General features: G+C 39.3%; 2 protein-coding genes across 2 annotated transcripts; both read left to right on the top strand.

Moving 5' to 3' along the window:
- The first annotated feature begins 595 nt into the window (after nt 1-595).
- Nucleotides 596-2,410, top strand: LOC101472817 (butyrophilin subfamily 3 member A2). The gene is made up of 4 exons (XM_014413594.3): nt 596-864; nt 994-1,281; nt 1,357-1,467; nt 1,770-2,410. The coding sequence occupies exons 1-4, from the start codon at nt 624-626 to the stop codon at nt 2,252-2,254; spliced, it is 1,125 nt and encodes a 374-aa protein (XP_014269080.3). The 5' UTR covers nt 596-623; the 3' UTR covers nt 2,255-2,410.
- A 2,968-nt stretch (nt 2,411-5,378) lies between these two features.
- On the top strand, nt 5,379-7,785 carry LOC106675178 (E3 SUMO-protein ligase ZBED1-like). Its single transcript, XM_014409243.4, has 3 exons — nt 5,379-6,496; nt 6,673-6,925; nt 7,087-7,785. Exons 1-3 carry the CDS (start codon nt 5,379-5,381, stop codon nt 7,501-7,503), a joined length of 1,788 nt encoding a protein of 595 aa, XP_014264729.2. The 3' UTR covers nt 7,504-7,785.
- Nucleotides 7,786-27,977: the final 20,192 nt, after the last annotated feature.

Raw genomic sequence — 27,977 nt, 5'->3', positions numbered from 1 at the left:
ATTTTTTTACATGCATACAGTAGTACACATCTGTTTTATCTTTTATGCATTAAAGAGGTTTAATATTAGATCACAGCAAATTAATCGATCTAGCAGTAGTTCTTATATATTCACAATACAGCACAGTCTGAACATAGTTTTTTTATTTTATTTATTATTTATTCATTCTTTCACAGAACATCATGGTGCTAAAGCGAAGTAAGAGGCAGCCTACATCAAGTCTCACATGTTTCATTTTTCATCAGGCCCCTGTTCTGCTTCTCCTAACATGCTGCTGTGAAGGTAACTTTGGGAAAACAAAACAAAATAAACAGACTTGATTAAAGACTGCATCTTTTTTAGAGTGATTTTTAGTAATGGGTGATTTTAACTGTCACTGATAGCATAACATGTTATGCTGATTGGCATTGGGTTTGAAAAAAAAAACATACAATTGTTGTGTTCAGCTGTTACATATAAATAACGATTTTATAAAATAAGTTTGGATAAGTAAGGGTCTCATTGCTGGAATCATTTTTGCAGGTCAGATTCAGGTCATTGGTCCATCGCAGGCAGTAACTGTGATGGTGGGTGATGACATTATTTTGCCATGCCATCTGAAACCAGCTTCAGATGCTTCTGCTATGACCTTTGAATGGGCAAGACCTGACCTTAAACCCAGATTTGTCCATGTGTGGCATGAAGGTCAAGACCTTCAAGTTAATCAGCATTCATCTTTCAAAGGACGAACATCAGTAGACATCACTAAACTGAAGCATGGAGATATTTCACTGAAACTCTCCAAAGTAAAACACTCAGACAAAGGAGTATACAGATGTTACTTTCCAGATTTGGATAAAGAGATTACTGTCCAGCTTGTTGTTGGTAAGCAGAAGTTATTTTTGTGCCTTTTTTATGTGTTTATTCAGATGTCTTTAAATAGCCATTAGTACTGCATGCTTGGGGTGATAATTATTACTCTGTCCTTCAATTGATGCTCATTTTGCTCACCAGGGAGTGTTTCCCCGGCAGTTGTAAGGTTAACTGGAATTGACCAATCCATAAGTGGAGTGGTGTTACAGTGTGAGTCTGCAGGCTGGTATCCAGAGCCTGAGCTGCTGTGGTTGGACGCTGATGGAAACCTCCTCTCTGCTGGACCTACAGAGACCCTCAGAGGTCCTGATGACCTCTATACTGTCAGCAGCAGAGTGACTGTGGAGAAGAGACACAGCAACAACATCACCTGCAGAGTCCAACAGAGGAACACCAACCAGAGCAGAGAGACACACATACATGTTCCAGGTAGAAAATAACTTTATTTGGGTATGCTTCTATATTTGTATATATTCATAAGTCTAACTTTTTCTCATATTTCAGATGATTTGTTTGGGACTCCATGTAGCTCTGCAGCTTGCATTGCCATCAGCATGACTGCTTGTGTCATGAGTGTCCTTGTACTCATCTTTGCTTTGTGGAAAAACAAACACAGTAAGTTAAGTCATCAGTGTATTAGTTTTAACCTTCTTGGATTTGTGAAATTTACAGTATAACTCTTCATATGTCTGTTTATAGGTTTTGTTAAAGTAGCAATAAAAAATACAGATGGGTTTTTACCATTTTTTTGAAAATATTTTTGTCACTGAAACACATTGGATTTAAAATGTATTATTTAAATGCCCTACTGAGATTCTAATATTAAGTCACATTTACGTTGTTCTTGTGTGTCCTGTTAAACTTTCAAGCATCAGTGCATTAGCTGTGAAACTTCCTGTTTGTCTGTTTGATAACAGAAACCACTATGACCCGACAACAAGAGAACTTGGACCACACAGAGAATCAAAAAATGAAGGATGACATGATTAAACTTACAAAAGAATTACAGAAGAAGGAGGAAGACCACAAAAACATGGTGGGGACACTGATGTTACACAAGAAAGAATTGAAAGAAGAGAAAGATAAATTTAAACTGCAATTAATGAAAATGGAGGAAGTGGTGGAGGTCAGTGAAACGGAGCTCCACTCAAAGGAGCAAGAAAAAGGTTCCTCTAGTGCACCATCTTTAGATCTTAAAAAAAAAGTCTTAGAATGCAAATGGAGCATGAATGAAACAGTGACAGCATCTGAGAAACTGGTACTAAGCATAGAGAAAATGTTACAATATATAGAAACTGTGGCAAGCCCTGGTTTACAGAGTACGGACTCAGGACACAGTATTTGTGAAGACAGTACACTGATATCAGAGGAAGAAAAAAAAAGAGTACAGCAATCACATTAATAGTGTGATCATTTTTTTTGCAGGAATGAAGAAATGCTCATGCACTATTTGCAAATTACCACATTTAGAATTTGTTTGGTGAAGTAGTGTAAAGTGATGCATTTCAATATATGTCAACATAAATTTTGATGCTGTGGAAATTTAGTGCCTAAATAAAGGAAATCTGCTGGAGTTGTCCTTTAAAAGTTTTATTTGTACAAGAAGGAATTCAGTCCACACAGAGCACACAGCAGTGAAGTAAGGAATTCACTGGAACAGAAGAAACAGACCCTACTTATACAGGGTCCCACCGTAGTTGAGTACCCTAAGAAATAAAAAAGGACACTCAATTAGGGAGTTTCTGCACACCTCCAGTTCTACATGCAGGGGTCAAGGGGTTAAGCATAACACAGGCATAAGAAAAAGACAGCTTTATCTTTAATATATAACAGAATGATCTACAAAAATCTAAAATGAATCATGGCCATAAAAAACAAGAAATAACATGCAAGCCACACTCATGAGGTCATGGTGGTTGAGATGGACTTTGAAGTCAGATACTAGTAGCGAGTGGCAGAAATGTTTTATTTAAACCAGGAGCTTTGCAAATGGTGGGAAGGATGTTAACTGAGTTTGAGGTGAACTGCTGAATTGACATTTGTGCTGAATTTGTGAAATTGGAAGATGGACAAGTCTTGCGTGGAAATTATAGATTTTAGGCCCAAGGTTTCCTCTGAGTGAGAGGAAGGTTGACAGTAAGACTAGTGGGGAGCTGGCAGGCAGGTGAGTTTTCCATGCGAGTCCTTCCACACTGTTTTCTGACAACATCAAGTTTCTTGTAAAAGCTTGAGGCAGTGCTGAAGTCCGATGTGGTGAATGAATCACAGGAAACAATGAGCCACTCAGGAAATGAAAAACCTAAAGCAGATGGAATATTTGCATTAATTAAAGAAAGTAATTAAATGCATCACCCATATTGCACCATGATCATATGAATAAAATGGTGACCTAACTAGAAAAAACCATTACTTCATAAAATTATCTAACACTAATGACATACTGTCCAATAGCACCAGAGTGGAATAAAAATACAGCAGTACAATAAATACAATTTTAACTGTGCAAGTGCTCAAATAATGTTATTCCCCTTAGTAACACACTGCTGAACATACTACTACTAAAATAGACCTAAACTATGTTTGTTCTGTTTTGGGGTTTTTTTCAACATAACTTTATTTATATCATGGGGGCAATTCAGAGTATATAGATGTATCAAACACTAGGGGGCAACAAAGAGTCATAAGTAGTCATTGGTCCTGGGTCATTTGAACCAGCGTATCTATGTTTCTGAACTTACTAGTGATTATTTGAATATTCTATGTTGATTCATGGTTTAATATATACTTCATGTATTCTGACATGTATTTGGTCTAGCTTTCAGTTCTTTGTTTGTATATTTGTTTGTCCTAGTCTCCCTTTGTCCATTGTCAGACTGTTTCCTTTTGTATTATTTTCTTTTTGTTATGTTGTACTTTCATCAGCTATTTAATCAACTAAACATTTAGTTTTTGTTCACTGCAGTCTACCTGTGCCTGTCTGCATTTGAGTCCAGTTTACAATGTATGATCTGCATTTCCTGCTGATTCCAACAACTCAGAGCTTGAAAATTTGAAAAAAGATATTTTTGGAAATGGCTTATTATCCAATGATCAAACTCAAATGTAGATGCAGGTGTTTGTAAGTTGTGGTCACCATACTTCAACATCAAGCTACTGCTACAGCAGAGGGTTGAGCATAAGGGGAGTAATGTTTTTTCAACTGGCAGGTAAAAATATTGTCAAATACATAAGAACACAAAACCAGTGATTCAGTGAAAAACAAAGAAACTAAAACTCAAAAGCAGTCTAAGGGAGTCATTTTTGCACTGTACCTGACTCCAACGATGGGTTTTATAACAAAAAGAAAAGAAAAAAGAAAACAAGGGCGTACTCTGTTGTGTGACTTTATCAGTAAGTAGTTTCTCATTACTGGCTAGCTGCAGTGAAATGGGGAAATCTAGCCATGAGCTATAATGCTAGAATTTGTTGAGTATTGCATAAATGACTGTGTGAGTCAGGTGCACCAGTGGTTCATCTGCCTGAAAAGCTGGAGTTAGACATTCCTCCTGATTTTTCCTCATAGTTGGGTGTACTGAGCACTGTTGGGTGTACTTGAGACCACAAGTTTGCAAGGTCCAGTCAGTACTATATTATGTATTTTTCACAAGCACACCCAAACAGTTTACAACATAACAGGTAACTAACTGAGCATCACATTGGAAACATAACAATGTTTCTTACTGAAGCACAATTGAAGCACACCTACTAGTACTACGAGTAAATCTGAAAATGTCATGTTCAGTTAAGAAAGAAACTCACACAAGCTCATGTGCTGCATCTCTGGAAGGGGAAGGAGAGGAAGAACACTGTGTTTCATTTTCATTCTAAATGGTAAAAATATAATTGCTTAATAAATACTTAACTGAACTATCATAACAGCGATGGAAATTTTTAGTGTCAGTTCATGTTCCGGTTAACTTGAGTTGAACTTAATTTGAGCGTATGGTTTTCAGAAATACACAGTGCTGCATTAGTGAGGGTGTGTTTTTAATAGATGTCAGTGGTTTAATATGTTAATAGGAACATAAAGCAGCAGTGTGCTGTCATGTTGGTTGCTAACCACAGTGAATGTTTTTAAAAAGAAGCAGCATCTGTGTTTATTTGAACAACATCTTCAGACGTGGTAACAAACTGAGCAAGTAACACAAGGTCGTTCAACTGACACCAACAACGTGACTAAGACAGAGACCAATATAGAGACAGTGGGTGGGGGATGTGATGAATCTATGTTTGCATGTGTAATAATAGGTAGGGGTGTCAAATTATCGCTTTAATTGCGATTAATTAATTACAATGCTATTTAGCGCGTTATGTTTTTTAATCTCGTTAATCTAATTTTTAATCTCTTGACGTCATTGATTTTGTATGAGAGTTGCTATGTTATAAAATCCGTTTTTATGTGCTGGGCTCCTTGTGCTTGACTTGTTGGGGGTGGAGTCACGTCGTGAGGTCAAGGTGAGAAGTGGTGATTAGCTTACAGTGTGGATATGGAGGCGCATCTGAGAGTTGTTGGCCCAATGAACGGGAAATTTGTATTTCATAAACGCCCCGACGGCACCATTGACAAAGGTAAAGTGGTCTGCCTAGAGTGTAAGAAGGAGTTTGCTTACCACCGAAGCAGCTCAAGTTTGGCCTATCACCTCAACGCAAAGCACCCAGCCGCGAGTGCAGCAACAGCTAGCAGTGAAGACGTTAGCAATATAGCAAGCCAGAGCAAAGCTTTTCGCCAAACAAAACTAGAGAATACCCCTCGTATGAGCAAGTCTGCGACCGACAGGCTGACTAATGTTATTGCCAAGTGGATAGCGATGAACTGTAGGCCGATAAATATAGTAGAGGACGAAGGATTGACAGAGGTGTTGCAAATTGCGTCCAATGACCCGTCATACAAGCCGCCGTGCAGGACTACAGTAACGACCAAAATCAGCAAAATGTACGACGGCGAAAAGAAAAACAAACTTGAGATTTTGGCGGAGGATTCTCCCAACTGTGTTGCTATAACCGGAGATCACTGGACCTCAGCTGGCAACCACAGCTATTTTGGGGTGACTGGACACTTTATTGATAGTGAGTGGAACCTCAACTCATTTGCACTGACCGTCATGAGAACAGAAACCAGGCACTTTGCTGATAAATCCGCCGAACAGTTCCTCAAGGTAGCAAATGACTGGGGTATTGAAAACAAGATATCCACCATTGGCACAGACAGCGCAGCAAACATGCTGGCTGCTATGAGAGCACTTCCATATGAGCACATCGCCTGCAATGCTCACATTCTCCAGAGGACCATCACGGTATGTCTCGATAGCAGTGGTTTTGTCGGTGTACTGGCAAAGTGCCGCAAGATTGTTGGTCATTTTAAACAAAGCCCTGCGAGTACCACAGAACTTAACCAACAACAAGTAGCACTCGGAAAGAAGAGCGATCAACTTATACAGGATGTACCCACCAGGTGGAACTCGACTCTCGCAATGGTCTCACGCCTCCTATGTAACCGAGAGGCTGTCCAGGCTACGTTGGACCAACAGAACCACAGGTTGGTCTTGCTAACCGAAGCTGAGTGGGCGAAACTGCAGAGGCTGGAGCTCCTGCTTGAACCATGCAAGTAAGTTCAAATAAACACCTTCCCATTTTAATTATATAAACTACTGTTACATGTGTAAAATCAAAATTAATGAACATAACAAGGAACTTTTAAGGACAATTAAATTGGGAATCAGTTACACTTTGATTTAAATGAATCCAGCTAGGTTTATTTAGCAAACCTCTCCACCTCTGCAGGTATGTGACAGAGCTGCTGGGTGGTGAGGCCTACGTCTCTTGCTCTGTAGTGCTGCCTGCTTTTCGCCATCTGTACCGTGTCATGGACATTACTGATGATGATCCTGCCTACGTGGTGAAGTTCAAGAATGCCTTCCAGAAGGATCTGGCAGCACGACGAGCTAATGGCAACGAGATATGGTTCGAGGTGGCCACAGCATTGGATCCACGGTTTAAGGATTTGAAATGTCTTCCAAGAGAAAAGAGGGAACAGGTAGGACAATAAGGTTAAGCTGGACTAATGAGTCCAATTCATTATCAAATCAAACTTTTATTTATTATATGGAACACAAAGTTCTTTACAAGATTAAATAAAAAAAAAAAAAAGCACTTAGTTTTAATCACAATCATTCATTCATTCATTCATTCATTCAGGTGTGGACCATTCTGGAGAATATGCTCCAGGCAGCAGAGCCCAGAAGAGCAGATAGTCTCCAGCCCTCCACAGAGGATGATGGACCAGCTCAGAAGAAGAGGAGGAGCGAACTCCTTCTGGGGTCTGACTCTGACTCAGAAGATGGAATTGAGTCTGGAGAGCTGCAGCGCTACAGAGCAGAACCCAGCATCAGTATTGATGACTGTCCCCTGCAGTGGTGGTATGCTCACTCAGGAGTCTATGAAAAGCTGTCAGTCCTAGCACAAAAGTACCTGGCCTCCCCAGCTACCTCTGTACCCTGTGAGAGACTCTTTAGCCTTGCAGGCCACATAGTGCAAAAGAAAAGGGCAGCCTTGCTTCCAGAAAATGTTACCAGGCTGGTGTGTCTTAGCGACTGGCTGAGGAAGAAGAAATGAGACACATGTGGTCAGCATAGCTGCTGTGTCATTTGTAGCCTACTAGAATAGATTGCTTGATGTTCAGCACTTTTTTTTGTGATGGAAGAATACTTTGATGTGCTAACTTGCAGCACTGCAATGTCAGTTTTATTTTTCATTATCTGAAGCAGAGGAATTTCAGTGCTGTATTGCTCAGAAAAGAGCAACTCTGATGTGCTAACTTGCAGCACTTAATTTATTTGATTTTATTTGTATTTATTTTTCCACTTATTTTACAAAAGAATACAACAGTATGTAAATGGTTGCATCTCTTTAACGTTTGTTAAACAATAAATGACTTTATGAAGTCACTTTCTTTGTTATATATCAGTCTTTTGGTCTGCCACAATAAGTTGAGGGCTTTCCTCAGCTATTTTTAGGTGAGATTAAAAAAGAGATTAATTAGATCAATTAATTAAAAATCATAATTAATTAATCTCTATTTTTTTTTAATCTCTTGACAGCACTAATAATAGGCACAATCTGCTCTTTGCCACTGAAACACACATTCATTATGGTAGTTTTAGATAGAAGAACTAATTAGAAGAGCCTGAGGAAATGAGAGTACAACTTTATTTCTGTTAGAACTTGAATATCCTTGGCTCTCCAACTGGTTTCTGTACTTTCTGTATTTCCTGACATTAGGGTACACAGGAATTAATCTTAAGCAAATTTAACTTCTGTCCACTCCAAGCACATCCCTATGGCTTCAGTGTTGTCCAACAACTTAAAATCCTTTAATTTTCTCAAAATCGTCAGTACACCTTATAATCCAGTGCACCTTATGTATGAATTCTAGTTGTGCTTACTGACCTCGAACCAATTTTATGTGGCACACTCAAAAATCTGTCAAAAAACAATTTAGTCTGACTTTGGTAAGCTACGAAGCCGTACTGCTTTATGCAGTGTCGGAGCATTATGGCTACCCTAGTCAGGAGCCTCGCGGAGTAATCAGGGTCCAAACTACGCTTCAGGTCCCAAAATCAAACAAACACTGCAGCATCACCGAGAGTTAACAACTGGCTAAATTAAAACGTACAGCTCTTCTATCACTTCCAACAGAAATGAAGACAGAAAACTAAAGAGCAGTGACTTTTATAGGATTACTGAAGTTGGGCTAGCTGGTGTATAATGATGTGCTACGTGATTGCTAGCGTCACAGCTAAGTTATCATAACATAAACATAGTGAAGCTGGAGAATGAATGCTAACTTTTTTCCACTTGATAAAAGTTAACATGAGGTTTCCTGATGGTTGGGGACAAATGAAATCGCATGGAAAGATGCTGTAAACGGACCAAACTTCATTCAGGAGAACAACTGAGATAATCCATCCACAATCGTGTTGTTGCAGTTTATTAATGGCTATCCTCATGTTAGTCAGAACCCATTCATCGACAATACGCCTTATAATCCGGTGCGCTTTATGGTCTGAAAAATACGGTATTGTGTTATTTTTTGTTCCTTTATTGTTTTGGTTTTACAAATTACACTGACTGCAGAAAAACAATACAAAAGCAGACAATACAAATTTTAAAATACACACAGAAGAATGTAGATGTGCCATTTCAGACAGAAAAAAAAAGAAATCTGTGTTAATAGCATAAGAACTTTTAATGTTTAATAGTCTAGCAAAAGAAAGTCCAGCAAATAAAAAATGTATGGGCCTTAGTAAGTCAGTTAGTAGGGTTAGGTTAATTGATGTTTCTAAATTCCCCACAGGGGTGAATGTGAGTACGAATGGTTGTCTGACTCTATGTGTTAACCCTGTGACAGACTGGCGACCTGTCCAAGGTGTACACCACCTCCCGTCCTATGACACTGAGATAGGCTCCAGCCCCAGTGACCCTATAATGGATAAGCACAGTGTTGCCAACTTGCCAACTTTGTCGCTATATTTAACGAGTTTTCAAACCCCCTCAGCGACTTTTTTTCTAAAAAGCGACTAGCGACAAATCTGGCGACTTTTGCTGATGTTATTAGGAAGACTTATGACCACTTTTCGACACGTATCGCTCTTACTCTCAACAAGCACCGCTGTGGGCACCTCGCTCGTGCCAAAGCACTCACAGGTGGCGGATCATCGTCACGCAGCAGTCACCCCCAGCTGCTGTCAGAGCAGGAGATGTTAACTCTACGTGTCCAAACTGCAAATGAGCAAAGCCGCTGTTCCCACTCTGACTGTAATACAGTCAGTTCTTCTTTTACTCTCACTTTTTGTGGATCACAAGGTTTAAAACTACTTAAAAACACACACACACACAAAAAGTAAGTCCACCAGTGTCATGGTCCTGGGTCGTTGACCCAGCGTTTTGTGTTTATTCTGATTTGTATTAGTTTAGGGTTGAACCTGAAGTTGATGTATATTCAGCCCTACCTGTGTCTGTCCTTGGTGCTCTGTTTATGTCCCCGTGTTGTGTTGCAAATCAGTCTGTTTCCTGCTTTACTTTGAAGGCTCGTGTTCTAGATTTCCTGTTTTGTTCTGAAAGTCTGTGTCTGTTGTCATTGTGTTCAGCTTGTCTCCTCCGGTCCTCATGTGTATTAGGTTCAGCTGTTCTTCCCTCCTGTGTGTGATTACCTGATTACCTTGTGTGTGTGTGTGTGTGTGTATATTTAGTGGGTGTCGGTCTGTGTTCGTTGTCGGCTTGTCTGCATTCATCAGTCTACCTCTGCGTTAATCTGCATTCTTCCGTCTATCTCTGCGTTCTATGGTGTTCCCGTCTCTGCGTCTCTCTGCCCCGCAACCCTTTTGTATGGTCTCAGGTTTGTCACTTAGTTTCTCCCAGTTTAGGTTTCCGTTTGTATTACTCATGCTTCATTGCCTGTTTTTGCCACTACCACCCTGTAAATAAACTTCACTCGTATCATCAGTTTGCTGCATTTTGGGTCCTCCTTTTCCTCCACTCCACACGGCTCACTCCGCCAGCCGTGACAACCAGAGTGCCTATTTCAGGTCACTTTTGCCAGTACCAAGCCTGGATAAAGGAGTTGGGTTGGAATTGTGACATAAAAAAATGCTAAAAGAATTGAATTTGTAGTTCTAAATATATTCTAAATGCATTTAGGGTGTTTTTTACTTACTTTATGTCTCTTCCACAGTGTTATTTCTCTCTCCTACAATGTAGGTTACACTTACATAAGCATGACCAATTATGCAAATAAAGTCACTAAATGATGACATCATTTAGTGACTTCTAGCGACTTTTAGGACAGCCAATAGCGATTTTCCTTACTGAAGAGTTGGCAACAGTGGATAAGCAGGAAAGGATGGGTGGATGCATGAGCCTCAATTCACTGAAGAATAGATGACAGTCTCAATGTCTTCCCTGGATACTTCCAGTTCTGTTTTGGAAACATGTATCAAATTCAAAATCTATTTTTTCTCTATAAATTTTCTCTGTATATTTCTCACCTGTGTTAAGTAATCATTTTATATAAAGCTCGATAGATGCATACAAAGCAGTAGTTGTGGTTGCGATCAATGGCAATTCAATTGTTTCCATCTAACAAGATAATACAAAACTTTGAAAGAGTTTTCTCACATGCTATCATTTATGTACATTAATTCTTAAAAACCCTAACAAAATATCAGTGACTCATAAAGGTTACCTTTCTCTACCACGCCATATGACACTTGTGTGTGCTCCTCTTCCAAGACTGAAATGTTAAAAAAAAAAAGAGGGTGGGGTTGTTATGAGGATGTAATGTGGAGTTTTTAACATGCATTTCATGGATGCAGTATGTATTGTATTGTATTATCATTATGCATTATAGTGCTTCCGGTGCATCTAATCATTGAACTACAATTAAAAGATATTTGTCATTACTAAATTGTTAAATGGATATGATATAGAAATACTTTAAATAATAATGTTCACTTAATACCAACATTTCTAAAAATTGTATGCTTTTGTTTCATTTTTCTGTTATCATGTATTTTCTGTGTCAGGGACACTTGACAAATGAAAAATCTAAAAAAAATTACATAAGCAGGATGTGAGCTTAGGGATGTGAGTTAAAGGGGCTCAAAATAACTGAATAAATGTGAATTAAATGTGATTCAAAAAGTGCCAGATTTTGACCCACCACGATGTACTTGATATTGAAAGCATGAAAAATAAAATGCTTATGGCTTCATTATATACAGTGTCTGGGAAGTATTCACAGCACTTCACTTGTACCACATTTTGTCATGTTACAACCTTAGAGAATCTGATATTCGAAAGAAGGGACTGCTCTCACAGCTCGAGATTGACGAGGTACAACACAAATGCTACGGCAAAGGGGAGCCAGGACGCCAGGTCAGGAGGGTGACCTGAGATTCGCTACCAAGCCCCAAGTGCGATAGAAGAAGGATCGTTGATGGCGAGAGGAACTGACCTGAAAGAGGATCATGGCCAAGCTTGAAACCTAGATCCCCGTAGCCGGTTACCAAGACTACATGAAGTACCCTCAGAAGGTCTGCTAGATGATGTTAATGCAGCACTACGGATGATACCTACAGCCACCATTACCAAGACTAACAAGCTGATCTACACTACAGCAGCAGTGATCAGTGAGATGCTGGGCTACAAATTGAACAACCACAAGGGGCAGTACCCTCCATGGAGAAGGAGGCTAGAGGCTAAGATCAAGGTAGCACTGAGGGAGGTTAGCCAACTATCAGAGCTGCAGAAAGGTGCAACAAAGAAGATGCCTAAGAAGTACAGCGAGATATCCATACCTGGCTTTGGAAACTGCCAAGCAACGACTCACAACCTTGGCCAGCCTCTTGAAGAGGTACACTAGAGAAATCGAAGGTAGGAGAATAAACCAGCTGTTATGATACTGTAGCTCCTGTGAAAAATAAGGCCTCTAATCAGAAGTACCTGACTCCATTGTATAATTCTCAAACACATACCCTAAAGCAGATGACTCGTAAGCTGGAGAGGAAATGGCGTGTCACAAATTTAGAGGATCATCATTTAGCCTGGAGAAATAGTTTGCTGCTTTATAAGAAAGCCCTCCACAAAGCCAGAACATCTTACTATTGATCACTGATTGAAGAAAAATAAGAACAACCCCGAGTTTCTCTTCAGCACTGTAGCCAGGCTGACAAAAAGTCAGAGCTCTTTTGAGCCAACCATCCCTTTAACGTTAACTAGTAATGACTTCATGAACTTCTTCACAAATAAAATGTTTTATCATTAGAGAAAAAATTACCAATAATCATCCTACAGATGTAATATTATCTACAGCTACTCTTAGTACCATTGATGTTAAGTTAGACTCTTTTTCTCCAATTGATCTTTCTGAGTTAACTTCAATAATTACTTCCTCCAAACCATCAACGTGTCTTTTAGACCCCATTCCTACAAAACTGCTCAAAGAAATCCTGCCATTAATTAATTCTTTGATCTTAAATATTAGTTAAACTGCAGGAATGTCTTAAAGACATAAAGACCTGGATGGCCGCTAACTTTCTGCTTCTTAATTCAGATAAAACTGAGGTTATTGTACTCGGCCCTGTAAATCTTAGAAATATGGTATCTAACCAGATTCTTACTCTGGATGGCATTACCTTGGCCTCCAGTAACGCTGTGAGTCATTTTTGACCAGGACATGTCCTTCAACGCACATATTAAACAAATATGTAAGACTGCTTTCTTCCATTTGCGCAACATCTCTAAAGTTAGAAATATCCTGTCTCAGAGTGACGCTGAAAAATCCAAACGGGACACAAAAAAAAAGAAAAAAAAGAGTGACGCTGAAAAACTAGTTCATGCATTTATTACTTCCAGGCTGGACTACTGCAATTCATTATTATCAGGATGTCCAAAAAAACCTTCAGTTAATCCAAAATGCTGCAGCAAGAGTACTGACAAGTACTAGAAAGAGAGAGCATATTTATCCTGTTTTAGCTTCCCTTCATTGGCTTCCTGTAAAATCCAGAATTCAAAATCCTGCTCCTCACATACAAGGTCTTAAATAATCAGGCCCCATCTTATCTTAATGACCTTGTAATAATAATAATGGATTGGATTTATATAGCGCTTTACAATGCCACTATTCATTTACTCTCGCATTCACACACTGGTGGAGGCAAGCTACGGTTGTAACCACAGCTGCCCTGGGGCAGACTGACAGAAGCGAGGCTGCCATATCAAGGGGGGGCGAGTCTGGGTACAGGTCTCTAGTAGACAACGTTCTTGTCTATGGTGAGGGGAAAAAAACTACCTCATCCTCAACAAGGACAAGACCAAGGAATTAATACTGGACTTCAGGAAGAACCTCCCTCCCCTGCAGCCTCTTATCATCAAAGTGACAGAGGTGGAGAGGGCCAACGGCCACAGATTCCTGGGACTGCAGGTTGCATCAGACCTGAGCTGGACTCTCAACACCACAGCAACAGTGAAAAAAAGTCCAGCAAAGGCTTTATTTCATTTGGCTGCTCAGGAAAGCCAGTATGAACCATCCGCCCTTTCACCCAGGCCTACAGAGGACTGATAGAGAGCATCCTCACCACAGGTATCACTGTCTGGTATGGAAACACCACACAGACAGAGAGGAAGGCTCTGCAAAGAGTCATAAAGTCTGTGGAGAGGATTATAGGAACAAAACTTCCTTCCATGGACCTTCTGTAGGCGCAACACTGCCAAAAATGAGCAGAGAGAATTATCAGGGACTCACACCATCCAGCTCACTCTCTGCTCAGACACAAAAACTGCATATACAATCTGAGACACAACAGAGCGGACAGAATCATCACACACAGAACAAGGTTTTTCAACAGCTTCTTCCCCGCAACTGTCAGATTCATGGCAAAACACAAACACTGAAATATTCACACAACACTGAATACGCCACAGTCAGACTGATGGCAAACAAAAAACACAGAACACTTAAAATAAAACAGCACTACTTTACCTCATTTTGAATGTATGATCGGTTCACAAACTAATGTGCAATATACTCACAACAGACTTGCGTAACAGATCTGTGAAAAATTTGCAATATTATGAGTGCAATACTAGAAGTGTATTACAACACTCTCTGTACAGTTTTTTTTAAATGTATATAGCAAATAATATGATTGCGCCACTTCTTACTTTATTTCTATCTTTCTTTTTTAGCTGCTCTGTCTTTATACTGTTAAAAGTGTGACGTGACCTGGAAAGCTCTGCACAAGAATTCCAATGTGCATGGACTGTCAGTCCTGTGTGCACATTGGAAAATAAAAATCTTGAATCTTGAATCTATTGGAAGATAAACCTTTTCCCTTTCTTTGGCTTGAGCGCTCTGGTGCAGGTTATCACCAAGGACATCTCTGTACATTGCTGCATTGATTTTTTTCCTCAAGTAAGTAAAGTAAGTAAAATTTTATTTATAAAGCACCTTTCTAGATAAAAATCACAAAGTGCTTCACAGAAGCTAAAACCTAAAAATAAAAATCAACCAAAAGCAAGTTTAAAAAGATTAGTTTTTAGCTGTTTTTTTAAAAGCGACCACGGAGTCCACAGATCTCAGGCTCAAAGGGAGAGAGTTCCACAATCTGGTGCCACAGTTACAAAAGCTTTGTCGCCTTTTGTTTTCAGCCTCGTGTGTTGGAAAACCAGCAAGCCCTGGTCACATGACCTCAGGGACCTGCTGGGAATGTATGGATGTAAAAGTTCACTTACATATGTTGGTGCTTGTCTATGCAGAGCCCTGAAAGTCAAGGTCAAAACCTTAAAGTGGATTCTGAATTTAACGGGGAGCCAGTGCAGCTGAATCAGCAGGGGTGTGACATGGGAGTACTTGGAGGACTTGGTCAGAAGCTTTGCAGCAGCGTTCTGAACAACTTACAGACAAGTAAACAAAGAATTACAATAATCCAGACAAGATGAAACAAATGCATGAATGACAATTTCTAATTCGGAGCGCGATACAATAGGACTCAGCTTAGCAATGTTTCTCAAGTGATAAAAACAGGAGCGAACCAGAGATTTTACATGGGCATCCAAAGTCAGGGCTGAGTCAGTAGTAACACCAAGGTTCCTGATAGACGGTTTGGCAAATGTAGCAAGTGGACCCAAGTTTTCCATAACACTTGGTACCAAATTTTTAGGAGCACAAACAAGAACTTCAGTCTTCTCCCCATTTAGTTGAAGAAAGTTTCCAGCCATCCAACCTCTAATGGAGTCTATGCATTTATGCAAAATCTGTAGCTTGGAAACATCATGGGGCTTAACCCTTTAACCCTTTAAAACTGGTGGGAGCGGGCACGCTCTGTTTTGCATAACTATTTTTAAATCCCGGTAGCTCTGCAACCACGTAAGCTAGCGCAATAATTTTTTTTGCATATGAAACCGGAGGAGTTGTACTTACATCTTATGCCATCAGCTTGTCCTAGGTCACAGTTTCCTTCCACATATAGCTTTGCAAAAACTGCATAAAAAGCACTTGCAGCAACAAAAACATAATATTCCAGAAACACGCTTTGCCGATCCGATCAGCTGTTCATAACACTTCCTACGTTGGAATAGACGTCAGCGCGAACTTTTGCATGTCCGCCATTACCTGCTCGAAACCGGAAGTGACGTCATTTCGCAGAAATGTAGTTTTTTTTACCATATAGCCTCATGAGCCTATACTGGAGTTTTTAAAAGTTATCTTTGACTTTATGACTTTCTGTGTCGTTTCTGGGATGCTTAGAACTCATATTGCACTGCTGGAAATAGTTTATTTTGATGCATATGCTGCTTTTTTGCAAATTTGCAGTATAATATTTATTTTCGTTTTTCCTGCAGTATATAAAAATTGGTGTATTTCAAAAATAAAACTATGAAGACACTCAAAATAAATTTCCTGTGGTGGAAAACTATTTTGTGCAACTTTTTTGTATTTACAGTTTTGAGGGATAAGCCTCTTAAATTTCTTGCAGCAAAGTGTAATAAACTACAAAAAAATTGAAAATCATTTATTTTAACATATATTTCTAGTTAGAGAAATTTAAGAGGCTTATCCCTCAAAACTTTAAATACAAAAAATTTAAGATGCGAGAGCTAACCACATGTCGAATAGGAGAGAGGGACAGATGAAAGGACAGGTTAAAAAGAATACAATGACGGTCCGAAATAAAAATGTCCTCAGTACAAATAAAATCAATGTTTAAACCTAAAGTAAAAACAAGGTCCAGTGTGTGTCCTTTGCTGTGTGTGGGACCAGACACATGCTGAGTAAAATGAACAGAATCCATGACGCTAAGGAAACCTCTGGCAAAGAGGTCAGAGTCATCATCAACGTGTATATTAAAATCCCCGATTATAACCAGTCTGGACAGCTTCAAAGTCGAGGATAAAAAGTCACTGAACTCCTTTAAAAACATACTGTTTAGGCCAGGTGGACGATACACTACAGCGCAGTAAAATGGATCTTTATTTCCGATTCTAACCAGCTGTAGATCAAAGGATGAAAAATGTCCGACCAACACTGTGCGACAGTAAAACCGGCTTCCAAACACCACAGCGACACCTCCTCCTCGACCCGACGTGAGTACCCACTCGGGCAAACATCATCACATCATGATGAAGTGACTCCCTTGCTTCACTGAAGGCATGGCAGTGGCCAGGTAATGAGCAGTACCTGGTTCAGATCAAACCAAATCATTTTGATTCTCATGGTCTGAGAGTCCCTCCTCTTTGACAAACTCTAGATGGGCATTCGTGTGCCTTTTACTGAGCAGTAAAATCCCTGATTAAAGCCCTTCTACCCTGATTGCTCAAACTGGCCAGGGCTAGGATGAGCCCTTGTAATTCCAAACCTTTTCTATTTTACGAATGATGGGGGCCACTGTGCTCACTGGCACCTTAGGTGCTGGAGATTTTTTTTTCTGTACCCTTCTGTACATCTGTGCTTGGATACAAACTTGTCTTTAAGGTCTACAAACAAGACCTGTCTACAGACCTGTTATATTTTTGTTTTTTATTACACTTTGTCTCTTTGTCATTATGGAGTATTGGGTGTAGAATTTTGAGGTGAAAATTAATTTAATCAATTTTGAAATAAGGATGTAACATGACAAAATGTGGAGCAAGTGAAGCGCTGTGAATACTTTCAGGATGCACTGTACATGTTAAACTTACTCTGGGAGGAAATCAGCTCATTCTGAGGTAGTCATGTGGGACCTTTGTTCAGATTTATCTGATGTTTTAGAGAATGACCCTGTGGGTCATTCATCTGTTTGCATGATTTTAACCACAAACTGAACATCCAATGACTGAGACTTTATTTTATTTTTATTTTGTTATTTTATTTTGTTTTATTTTGTGTCCACTGAACAAGGATGCAGTTTCTGTGTTGTCTTCACATGAGCGTGAACCTTGTACTGATGAAAAACAGGCTGATACTGAAAAACCCAAGAAAAAAAATCCATTAGTAGGAAAGAGAGCAAGGGAAATGTTAGGGAATGTTAATGCAATGATGTCTAATAATCAACAGTAATCAATCAGAAGCTAAAACATTTAAAAAAAAACTACAACAAAAGCAAAACATAATCCTGTGTTGCATTCTTTTAATAGGACAGTTTACTTATCTGGTAAATAAGTCTGATAATAATAATTATACCTAATACCTGACATATTAGGAAATTAAAATGAATGAACAGTCTATTTATATCTGTCTACTTTCTGGGAGACATGGTTTCTGTACCTTTGCATTTGTTTTGAAGAAGCAGGCCCACCAAGAAAAACAACAGATCGACCAGCAAAACACAGATAACAGTCCAGAGCAGAATGCCCTTTTTAGGGAAGGGACTATATGGAAGATCAGTCTCTTTGTGAGGCACTGGAAAGGCTACATTGAAGATATTAACAATTCAAGAAAAGTAAAAATAAAAACAAATAAAACAGGGATATATATATATGTATATATATTAGGGGTGCAACGATACTCATATTGATATTGAACCGTTCGATACAGTGCTTTCGGTTCAGTACGCATATGTATCGAACAATACAACATTTTTTATTTATTTTATCAACTTTTCTTCTGACGATGCTGTCTGTGTTGAGCGCTCAGTGGATCTGCGTTCGACTACTCCGCCTAGGCTGCACTGTCGAGCGCAGATTCACTGAGCGCAGCGCAAGCTAGCAAGACAGAAGCTAAGCTCGTTGCAACATGGCAACTACCTCAACGCTACCCGAAATTGAACCTCCCCCACCCTCATTCAGATCTGGCGTTTGGAACTATCTTGGTCTTCATGTGAAGCATGACCCTGATGGTAAGTGTGTCATGCACAAAAGTATAACAGTATGTCAGATGTGCCACGCAATGCTCAATTTGTGGGAACTAGTGCGTTAGCACAGTTAGCTTGTTAATGTGTTGACACCGTCTAGCCCCACGCACGGGGTGATCCGTGGTAACTTGTTAACGGAGATTTGCCGTGTTATGGCGTTAATGTCATTTTAATGAGTTTAACGCTGACAGCACTAGTGGGAACACAATGAATATGACTGCACATTTACTCCGACAGCATCCTAGTGCAAAGACAAGTGGAAGCAGACAAAAACAACAAGCACGCATGCTACAAACTTTACCCGAGTCATTTAGACAGCCGTTAGCACATGATTCTCCTTATGGGGACCTGATATGTTTAATATGCTGCTGAGAATATAGCCCAGAAGAAGCGTATAGTATAGCTTTTATTTTGGAAAGAGCAATTTCTCTGTAATAAACTCTTTTCCAAAGATGAGTGATTTCTCGATCAGATAGATTTATTTTTTTTATTTTGTTGTTTCAGCAACATTAAATTTAAAAACTGTACTTTTGAGTTAAAATATATATTTATAATTTTAATAAATGATAAATTAAAAAGGCATGAACATTTTTTTTTGTATCAAAAAAATATCGAACCGTGTCACCAAAGTATCGAACCGAACCGTGAATTTTGTGTATCGTTGCACCCCTAATATATATATATATATATATATATATATATATATATGATCTAAATCACCTTTGCTTTGTTTTATAACAGATAACCAGCTCTCTGGTGATTCTCCAGCTCCAGATATGCTGCACTTGTAGAGTCCTTCATCAGACTTGGAGACATTTTTGATGGTCATGCTGCTTTGATACCGGGTCCCAAGAGATAAACCATCTTTATAGAAGTCAGTTATGTGTTCTGACTGAGTTTTCTTGTTTGTACAATTTAGGGTCACCTCATTTCCCTCCTTCACAGGGCAGGTTGGACTTTCCAGGATTACAAAACCAGCTGGGAAGTGATTAGAATATATTTTATCATTTAATTTTTAACATGTTTTAGTAAAGATCTCACTATGGAAAATTCGATTTTTATGAAAAGTGCTAAAAAAAACTAAAGTAGGTCCTGACTTGTATTATAGACTCTGCTGGTTAATAGGTTTTACTCTGTACCCTTAACTGCTTTTGTATCTCTTGTTAACAGATATTATTGAGTAGTAGTGCATTGATGAGTATAAAAAATGTTCTTCATATTTATCTTGATTGTCCCCTTATAGGGGAATATTTTAAAGAAATGTTGCCATATATTGTCAGTGGACATTAGTAAGGTTAGTAACATATAAATATAAATAAAGCATATAGTCACCCAACATACCAGTGACAGAAATGTTCACAACCTCACTTCGTTCTCCCTTTTCATTTTCACACCAGTATTCTCCACTGTGTCTTTTAAAGATGGGATAAATTGTGCAGGGTGATGCTGATATGCTCAATGTGAGGGAAGTGTTTGCTATTTTATAGGATTTCCACTTCACGATCCATTCACCGATGCTGTTATCTTCCTCACAATGTACAGAGACATTATCGTATTCAAAGAATTGACGCCTGTCTGGATCAACGCGAGCAAAAACTGCACCTGAGACAGAGATATGAAGAAGGAAAGCAATCAAATGAATTATCTGTTCTTAAAATAAGAAAAAAATCTTTCAAAATGTGTTAGTATTACAAAATAAAAAAAATAAAACTCCAAAGGCAGTGACGTTACTTTCTAGGCAGAATCTGCTTGTGTTAAAAAATCCAGACGATTAAAGACGACAGTTTCAGAGCTTCAAACTGTTTTGAAGGTAGTTGAAATCTAAAATTACACTTCATATCAGGAAGAAACTGCTTCTTACTCACCAGCGAAGTTACTGTGGTCAGCTTGTACGGCCATCATCACTAAAACAGCAGTTACTGAAGAGACAAATGGAATTTTGTGCATCAGACATATGTGATTGCTATTGAATGATTAATTGGTAGAATTAATTGGTATTGATTAATATATTAATTAATTAATTGGTAGAATCAGTACTTACAAAGTCGGATACTTAGAGCTGCAGCCTCCATAATCTCTTGCTGTTGACTGTGAGAACACTGGACTGAAATACAGCAAAGATAGAATGTAGGTTGGGACTTCCTCTTCCTGTTTAATGTATTGCTGATGTTGATGGTGTAAGTAGAAATATATATTACTGCTATACACTAATAATGTTAAATGTCACAGATGTGACCCATTCTCTGGCTATTTGTTACTTTTTGGGTGAGTAAAATTATTTAATTAATTAAATAATTCATTCATTATTGTCCTTTTTGTTTGTTTGTTTGTTTTTAGAGTTCCAACTCAAGCATTTCAAAACAAAGATACTTGGACTAATGGGGGATGTAACTGATTACATAGCAGATTAAATCCATGATAAAAAAAAAAAAAACTATCCATAACTAATCTTCATTCCTCTGCATTATAACATTCAGTAATGGCTGTTTTCCTCTCCCTTCGCTTTTTGTTAGTTTCACTCTGCCCTCTGCTGTTAGCCATTTTACACTCCTCAGTACATATATTATTTACAGATCAAATGAACATTGAACCTTATAAAGTACAAGGGGTGTAACAATAGTCTGATAAGGCAGAATTTATTTTCTCTATCATGCCATCAAGTTTGTCATAAGTGCACCAAGGTCAACTTAAATCTTCAAACACTAAGATTACCTAAGATTAGACATCACACATATGGAAGTAAAAACGATTTTACTGGAGGACTTTGGCCTTAAATTTAACTGACTCCGACATAAGCAGAGGTCAGCTTACTTGTTCATGTATACTGAGATATTTATAATTAGAGCTATTTGCATTAAATATTAATTGGGCTGTCTTCTATACATGATTTCATTGATGCCAGATATCTTATTTCTTTTCAGTGTACACTTCCAAGGTGGTGGGTTTTACAATTGCTGGACTGATTGCAGGTGGTTTGATAGTTGGTGTCATGAAGAAATATACACCTAAGTCTCAGCTCACTTAGTCATAAAGCTCCATATCTTATATTTTATTTAACACAAGTGAATTGATGATATTGTAGTTAAATGGTGTTGACATAAATAAATGCTGAAAAACCAAAATGTTTTTCATGTGGTTTATTGTTTTACAGTGGAATAAAATACTACGAGAGAAAATTTACTATACTGCAATATCATTTACTCCTTGCATATTTGCAAAGAGTAAATAATATTTGCATATTTGTGCATTTCATCTTTTGATTGACATGTCTTGTTGTTGTTTCTGTTGTTGCTGTAGTGGAAAAAAAAAATAAGGAGAAATTGGAAAATCAGAAAAAACAACTCAACGGGGAACTTCAGGAGATGAGGAAGAACCAGTAGGAAAACAAAGACAAGCTTCAGTCAGCGGAGACAAATTAGTAATGGAAAAACAAAACCTGTTACACGCTCAATGGACACTTGATGAGAAAAAAAATTGTGACAGAGAAATACTGAACAGAGACAAGTTGGTGGATCTGACAAAGGGGGTATTTTGTTAGATTAGTCAGAAGCAAAAGGAATCAGAGCCACAAAAGGTCTTTGCTCTGATGACTAATAGTGGAAGTGAATAGTCTAACTGGTTTCACTACACAAACATTCAGATATTAATTATTATTTTATTATTATTTTAGCCATAACCAAACTTGGTAATATCGTGATAATGGAACCAAGTTCAGTTATCAATATATTACCCAATTTGAGTGTAAAGCAAAAATAAAATAAAAAATATAGAAAACATATCATTTTCTTAAGAAAACGAAGCAAAGAGAACATATTATGCTTGTCATATTTAAAAAAAAATTCTAACACTGGAATATTTCTAACATTTTGAGTTTTTTTCCAGGGTTAGAAAATCAGCACTGCTCAGTGTTAGTCATTGTAAATCTTTAAAACTGACTAGTTACTTTTAAAAATATAACACTGTCAAAAGTGTTCATTTAACACTCATCAGTGTTATATTTAACACTGTGGACACATATAGACACTCTCTAGTGTTAATTTAACACTGGAGATTTTGCTGTGTGGTGATCCACTGACAGGTAGCTGGTGACACGCTGGACTAAAGTCCACAAACAGGACCCTGGCATAAGTTCCCGGGCGGTCGAGGTGTTGCAGGATATAATGCAGCCCCATGTTCACTGCATCATCCACCGACCTGTTTGCCCGGCAGGCAAACTGCAGGGGGTCCAACTGGTGGCCTGTAATGTCTTTCAGATGGGCTAACACCAGTCGTTCAAAGGATTTCATGACCACAGACGTCAAGGCGACAGGTCTGTGATCATTCATTCCTGTAATGGTGGGTTTCTTGGGGACCGGGATGATGGTGGAGAATTTGAAGCAGAAGGGAACTTCGCACAGCTCCACGGATCAAATAGCAATACCCTGAGGATCTGCCATTCATGTGACAGGGCAATAGAGATTTAGTGTTTTAGTTAAATAAAAATAGAAAATCTTAAATTACTTAATGAGTAGTACTTTGAGGTTTTGCCAGTTTTGACAACATTTCAGTGTCTTTAAGTTATTAAAACTGAGTCTTTAATTTTACCTCTGAAACCTTTTATACATACACAAAATAGAAGTGTTCTGTTTGTGTGTGTACCTATTTCTGATAAGTGATAGGAGGTCCAGCTCTTTTCAAAACTCTTTTGGCATGGCTAACTTAAAGGAGCTGGTTCTTGACTCCCTAAGGACTATTTATTTATTCTGAGCTGTTAAACCTAATTTAACAATTATGAATGGATAGTGTGTGTGTGTGTGTGTGTGTGTGTGTGCGTGTTGGGAAGCAATTTTTTATTTAGTCTTTTATAAAAGACTTATTTTTTGAATGTGCTACTACAACAATATAGCACCTGTGATTTAAGGTTTGGACCAAAAGTTAGAAATCTTTTGTAATGAAAATTAAAAAAAAAAAAAAGGAGGGGGGGGGGGGGGTTATCATTTTAGCAGGCTCCACATTTTAACAAATTCTGCACTCACCTTTGCAGTCTCCAGTAACATTGGAAGGCAGATCTTGATCCTTTTCCATTGTTACTTGTTTTTTCAATTTTGCATCTCGGTCTCAAACCACTACACTCACTGTCTTTGGAAAGTCTCTCCTCTTACATTCTTTGATATAATTGTATGACCCTAGTCTGTCTTTGCAAAATAGAGTCCTGCAGTTGCGATTTGCCTGCATGGATTCTTAGCAAAGTAGAGGAGAAGCAGCTGAAGATTTGACTCTTGTTGCTTGCTACAAATAATTGTCTCTTAAGAGCCGGCTTGTTTACAAATGACACATAACTATTTCTGATGCTGCTTACTGAATGTTGCCTTTTAACCAACACATGCTGTAAACATAACAAGTTTAAATATACGAGTAGTAGTGATTTTAACTTAAGGCTTTAAACTGTCTGCTGTGCTACTAAATTGTAAGTGTAATAAAACAAGGTGTCTGTAAATGTCGGTATGTTTTTCCCATGTTCTAAAAGATGTTACCGGTAACTGTCTGCCCTCAAGCAGCCTTCACACCTCCCCAAAATAGAGACACTTTGGACACTCATTCCCCCATCTCCCCGACTCCCCACTCAAAGAGCCATCACCACCATCAAAGACTTCACCCACAGCACACCCCTCCTTACCCCAGACCTATGAGGATCTCACACCACATTATCCCACTACAACTCTTCATATTCATAAAGCAGATGTGAGGAAACTGTTTTGGCCTCTCGTTCAGACTGAGACAGCGTTTTCACTCAAGGAAAATGCATACATTTGAAAACTGTGCTTTCGCGTTGCAGTGTGGATATCAGTTTATACATGCTTCAGATAGCTTTTCTTCAAATTCTTTAATTTTCACTCACCTTTGCAACTTTGTACTTTTGTGTTACTTGCAGCAACAACTCCACCTCATTGTTAGTCCATTTAAAAAACTTGGTGCTTTTCCTCAACATTTTGCCGCAACGTTTCAAAGAGCCGGAAAGTGAATAAACGGCAGACAGAAATTAGGCAGGTCGAATCGTCTTGTGTTTTACGCATGTGCAGTACTGGAACAGGAGCAGATGGTGACATAGCATTAGTACATGTTGTTGTAAAAAACAAACAAAAATTCAGACAACCATTCCTTCAATGATCAATATCAGCAATATCTGACCTTATAGAACTCACATAGCAAAGCCATTTTACAAATTTGTCATACTCAAAATTCACTAAAAAAGTAATCTTTTACATCTTATAAATCTCAAAAGTTACATCAATCCAGCTGTTCAATGTTGGTGGATCCTGTGTTAGCCATCTTTTGTTGAGTGCCTTTTTACTTGGAGCTAGCAGCACACCAAGTAAGTATTTATCCATACTCTTTATGTCTGAGGGTATTTATCCAAAAAATATGGATTTGAAATCAAAGGGTAAATATGTACCGAAGATGTCTTGCATCACTTTATGGACTTCTCTCCAGTAGCTCTTAATATTCTTACAATCCCAAAATATATGGTAATGGTGTGCTGTTTCATAGCCACAGTTCATCCAACGTTCACTGCTTCCATCATCATAATGCGTCTTTAAAGCTGGGGTAATGAAAAAAAAAGCAAAATATTTCCAGCAGAACAAAAGAAACAAAAATATTTTGCCATTCTTCTTCTGTAATCGCCAAACCTCCCTCTTTCTCCCATCTTTCTTTTATATACTTCGTTGAATAATTGCTGAGATCATGAAGACTTTTGTATATTTGTGAGATTACACCTTTCTTAATTTCCGACTTACAAGCATTTACAAAGAGTTGAATAAGTGGCCTCGTTGCAGTGGGTATTTTGTTTTTAATGTTTCGAGTATAAACGTTTCTTAACTGTAGATATCTATAGTGGTCTTGGTTTTCTAGATGAAATGTTTGCTTCAAAGTTTGGAAACTCATAATTTCATCTTCCTTTACAATACCACATATCGATGTAATTCCTTTTTCTATCCAATTTTTAAAACTAGGGTCTATTTGATTTGGTGTAAACTCTGAATCACATGCACGCCATTTTAATTTTTTTATATCCTTCTCCAGCTAATTTTCTTTTACCACATTTTTCCAAACCCCAAGTGTGGCTTTTACCCAAGGATTTCTTATTTTGAAAATGTAGTCCTGTAGATTTTTGTCTGCTAGAACTGCCTGCATATACATATTAGGTATTGTTTTGCATTTAATTTCTTTCCATGTTGCTACATATGATGGATCACACCAGTGCAACACTGCCCTGATCATTGCTGAGATATAGTATTTTTTTAAACATGGTAGGCCCCAGCCACCATTCTCTTTGGGCAGTTGTAATGTTTTGTATCGTACTCTGGGTCGTTTCGCTTGCCATATAAATCTAGAGATGTCGTGGTGCTGGGTCGTCACTGTGCTGTAGAAGCCAGGCTACAGCAATTAATCTCCGCTCACCCCTGGCTACTGGACTCTCTTCACCCGCTCGCACAGAATTTCATTCTTAACGAACTTCACCTCCACCCTCCAGCCAGCCAGCACATCCTCATGCCTGCTGACGGTTCCGGGGAGACCGTTCAGCCACCACTTGCTTCACCACCTGCGGCTCCCACGCTGCCACCTGGTCCAGCTTCATCCTCGCCTGCAACAGCCTCCAAGCCGTCATCCTCGCTTGCAGCAGTCTCTTCATCAGCGTCGCCTGGTTCAGCTTCACCCACGCCGTCGCCTGGTCCAGCTTCACCCACGCCGTCACCTGGTCCAGCTTCACCCACGCCGTCGCCTGGTCCGGCTTCATCCTCGCCGTCGCCTGGTCCAGCTACAGCATCGGCTTCAGCCTCGCCTGGTCCGGCCTCTGCTTCAGCCTCGCCTGGTCTGGCCTCTGCTTCAGCCTCGTCTGGTCCGGCCTCTGCTTCAGCCTCATCTGGTCCGGCCTCTGCTTCAGCCTCGTCTGGTCTGGCCTCCACCTCGCCTGGTGCTGCGGGGGGCACGCAGCCTTCAGGTCCCCAACTGCCGCCTCAACATCGTTGGTCATCTGCCTTGCCGCTTGTTGGGCATCTACGCCACTGTGGAGGACCTCCTGAACGCCGCCACTGCCTTCCGTGTGGCCGGCCTCCGGACTTGCATTGTCACCGCCGCTGCCATGCGCACGGTCGGCCCCCAGAACTGTTTCCCCGTCGCCGCCGTTGCCGTCTGCACGGTCGGCCCCCAGAACTGTTTCCCCGTAGCCGCCGTTGCCGTCCGCACGGTCGGCCGCCTGAACTGTTTCCCCGTCGCCGCCACTGCCTTCCACATGGTCGGCCCCCGGAGCTGTCATGGTGCTGGGTCGTTGACCCAGCGTTTTGTGTTTTATGATAATTTTCCTCTGTTCTAGTTATTCTGTGTCCTCCCCCCTTGTGTCCGGTTCGGGTTCTAGATTTCCTGTTTTGTTCTGAAAGTCTGTGTCTGTTGTCATTGTGTTCAGCTTGTCTCCTCCGGTCCTCATGTGTATTGGGTTCAGCTGTTCTTCCCTCCTGTGTGTGATTACCCGATTACCGTGTGTGTGTGTGTTTGTGTTTGTGTGTATTTAGTGGGTGTTGGTCTGTGTTCATTGTCGGCTCGTCTGCGTTCTATCCGGTTGTTCAGTGATGACGCGACGAATCCTACTTCCGGGTCTAAAGTAGTCTGCGTTTAATATAGCTTTTGTGTTGTTAACATGTTTAATGTTATGTATTTTCTTCTATTTGATCTCAAAAAGCTCCTAAAACAGTCAGTGATCACTGTTGACCTCCCTCGGCTTTTATTACCGCTAATCATTTATTTAAGCTCAGTTTTTAAAACCTTAGGATGTAGCTACAGCCCAGCCCATGCAGCAGTAGGGGAGAGTGAGGTAAGATGAGCCACTTTTTACTCATGTTGCCCTGGATGTGAGAAAAAAATGACACAGAAATAGAATGATAACATATTCCTTTATTTCAGGATGTCTCCTTTCAAATGTAATGATCAGAATCTATGTCTGATGACGCTGCCCAAAATAATGACCTATTAAAAAAAAATGCTCCTTTGGCTCAACTTGCCCCAGATTAGGGGTAAATTGAACCTAGTCAGTGGGTAAACTGAGCCATCTTGGGGCAAACTGACCATGTAGTTTTTAAAATGTAAAACTGATCATATTGTGAAAACAAACCATTTTAACAGTTGTAAACCTGTGAGAACAAACCTGGAAACTGGTGGTTTCTAAAC

The sequence above is a fragment of the Maylandia zebra genome, linkage group LG3 (assembly GCF_041146795.1).
Source record: "Maylandia zebra isolate NMK-2024a linkage group LG3, Mzebra_GT3a, whole genome shotgun sequence".
Lineage (NCBI taxonomy): Eukaryota > Metazoa > Chordata > Actinopteri > Cichliformes > Cichlidae > Maylandia > Maylandia zebra.
Note: the sequence above shows the minus strand (reverse complement) of the source record. Positions and strands in the feature narration are given on the sequence as shown.

Coding starts and splice junctions, on each gene's coding strand:
- LOC106675178 (XM_014409243.4), top strand. CDS start 5,379: ATGGAGGCGCATCTGAGAGTTGTTGGCCCAATGAACGGGAAATTTGTA. Junction 6,497..6,672: donor CTCCTGCTTGAACCATGCAA/GTAAGTTCAAAT, acceptor CCACCTCTGCAG/GTATGTGACAGAGCTGCTGG. Junction 6,926..7,086: donor CAAGAGAAAAGAGGGAACAG/GTAGGACAATAA, acceptor TCATTCATTCAG/GTGTGGACCATTCTGGAGAA.
- LOC101472817 (XM_014413594.3), top strand. CDS start 624: ATGACCTTTGAATGGGCAAGACCTGACCTTAAACCCAGATTTGTCCAT. Junction 865..993: donor TACTGTCCAGCTTGTTGTTG/GTAAGCAGAAGT, acceptor TTTGCTCACCAG/GGAGTGTTTCCCCGGCAGTT. Junction 1,282..1,356: donor GACACACATACATGTTCCAG/GTAGAAAATAAC, acceptor CTCATATTTCAG/ATGATTTGTTTGGGACTCCA.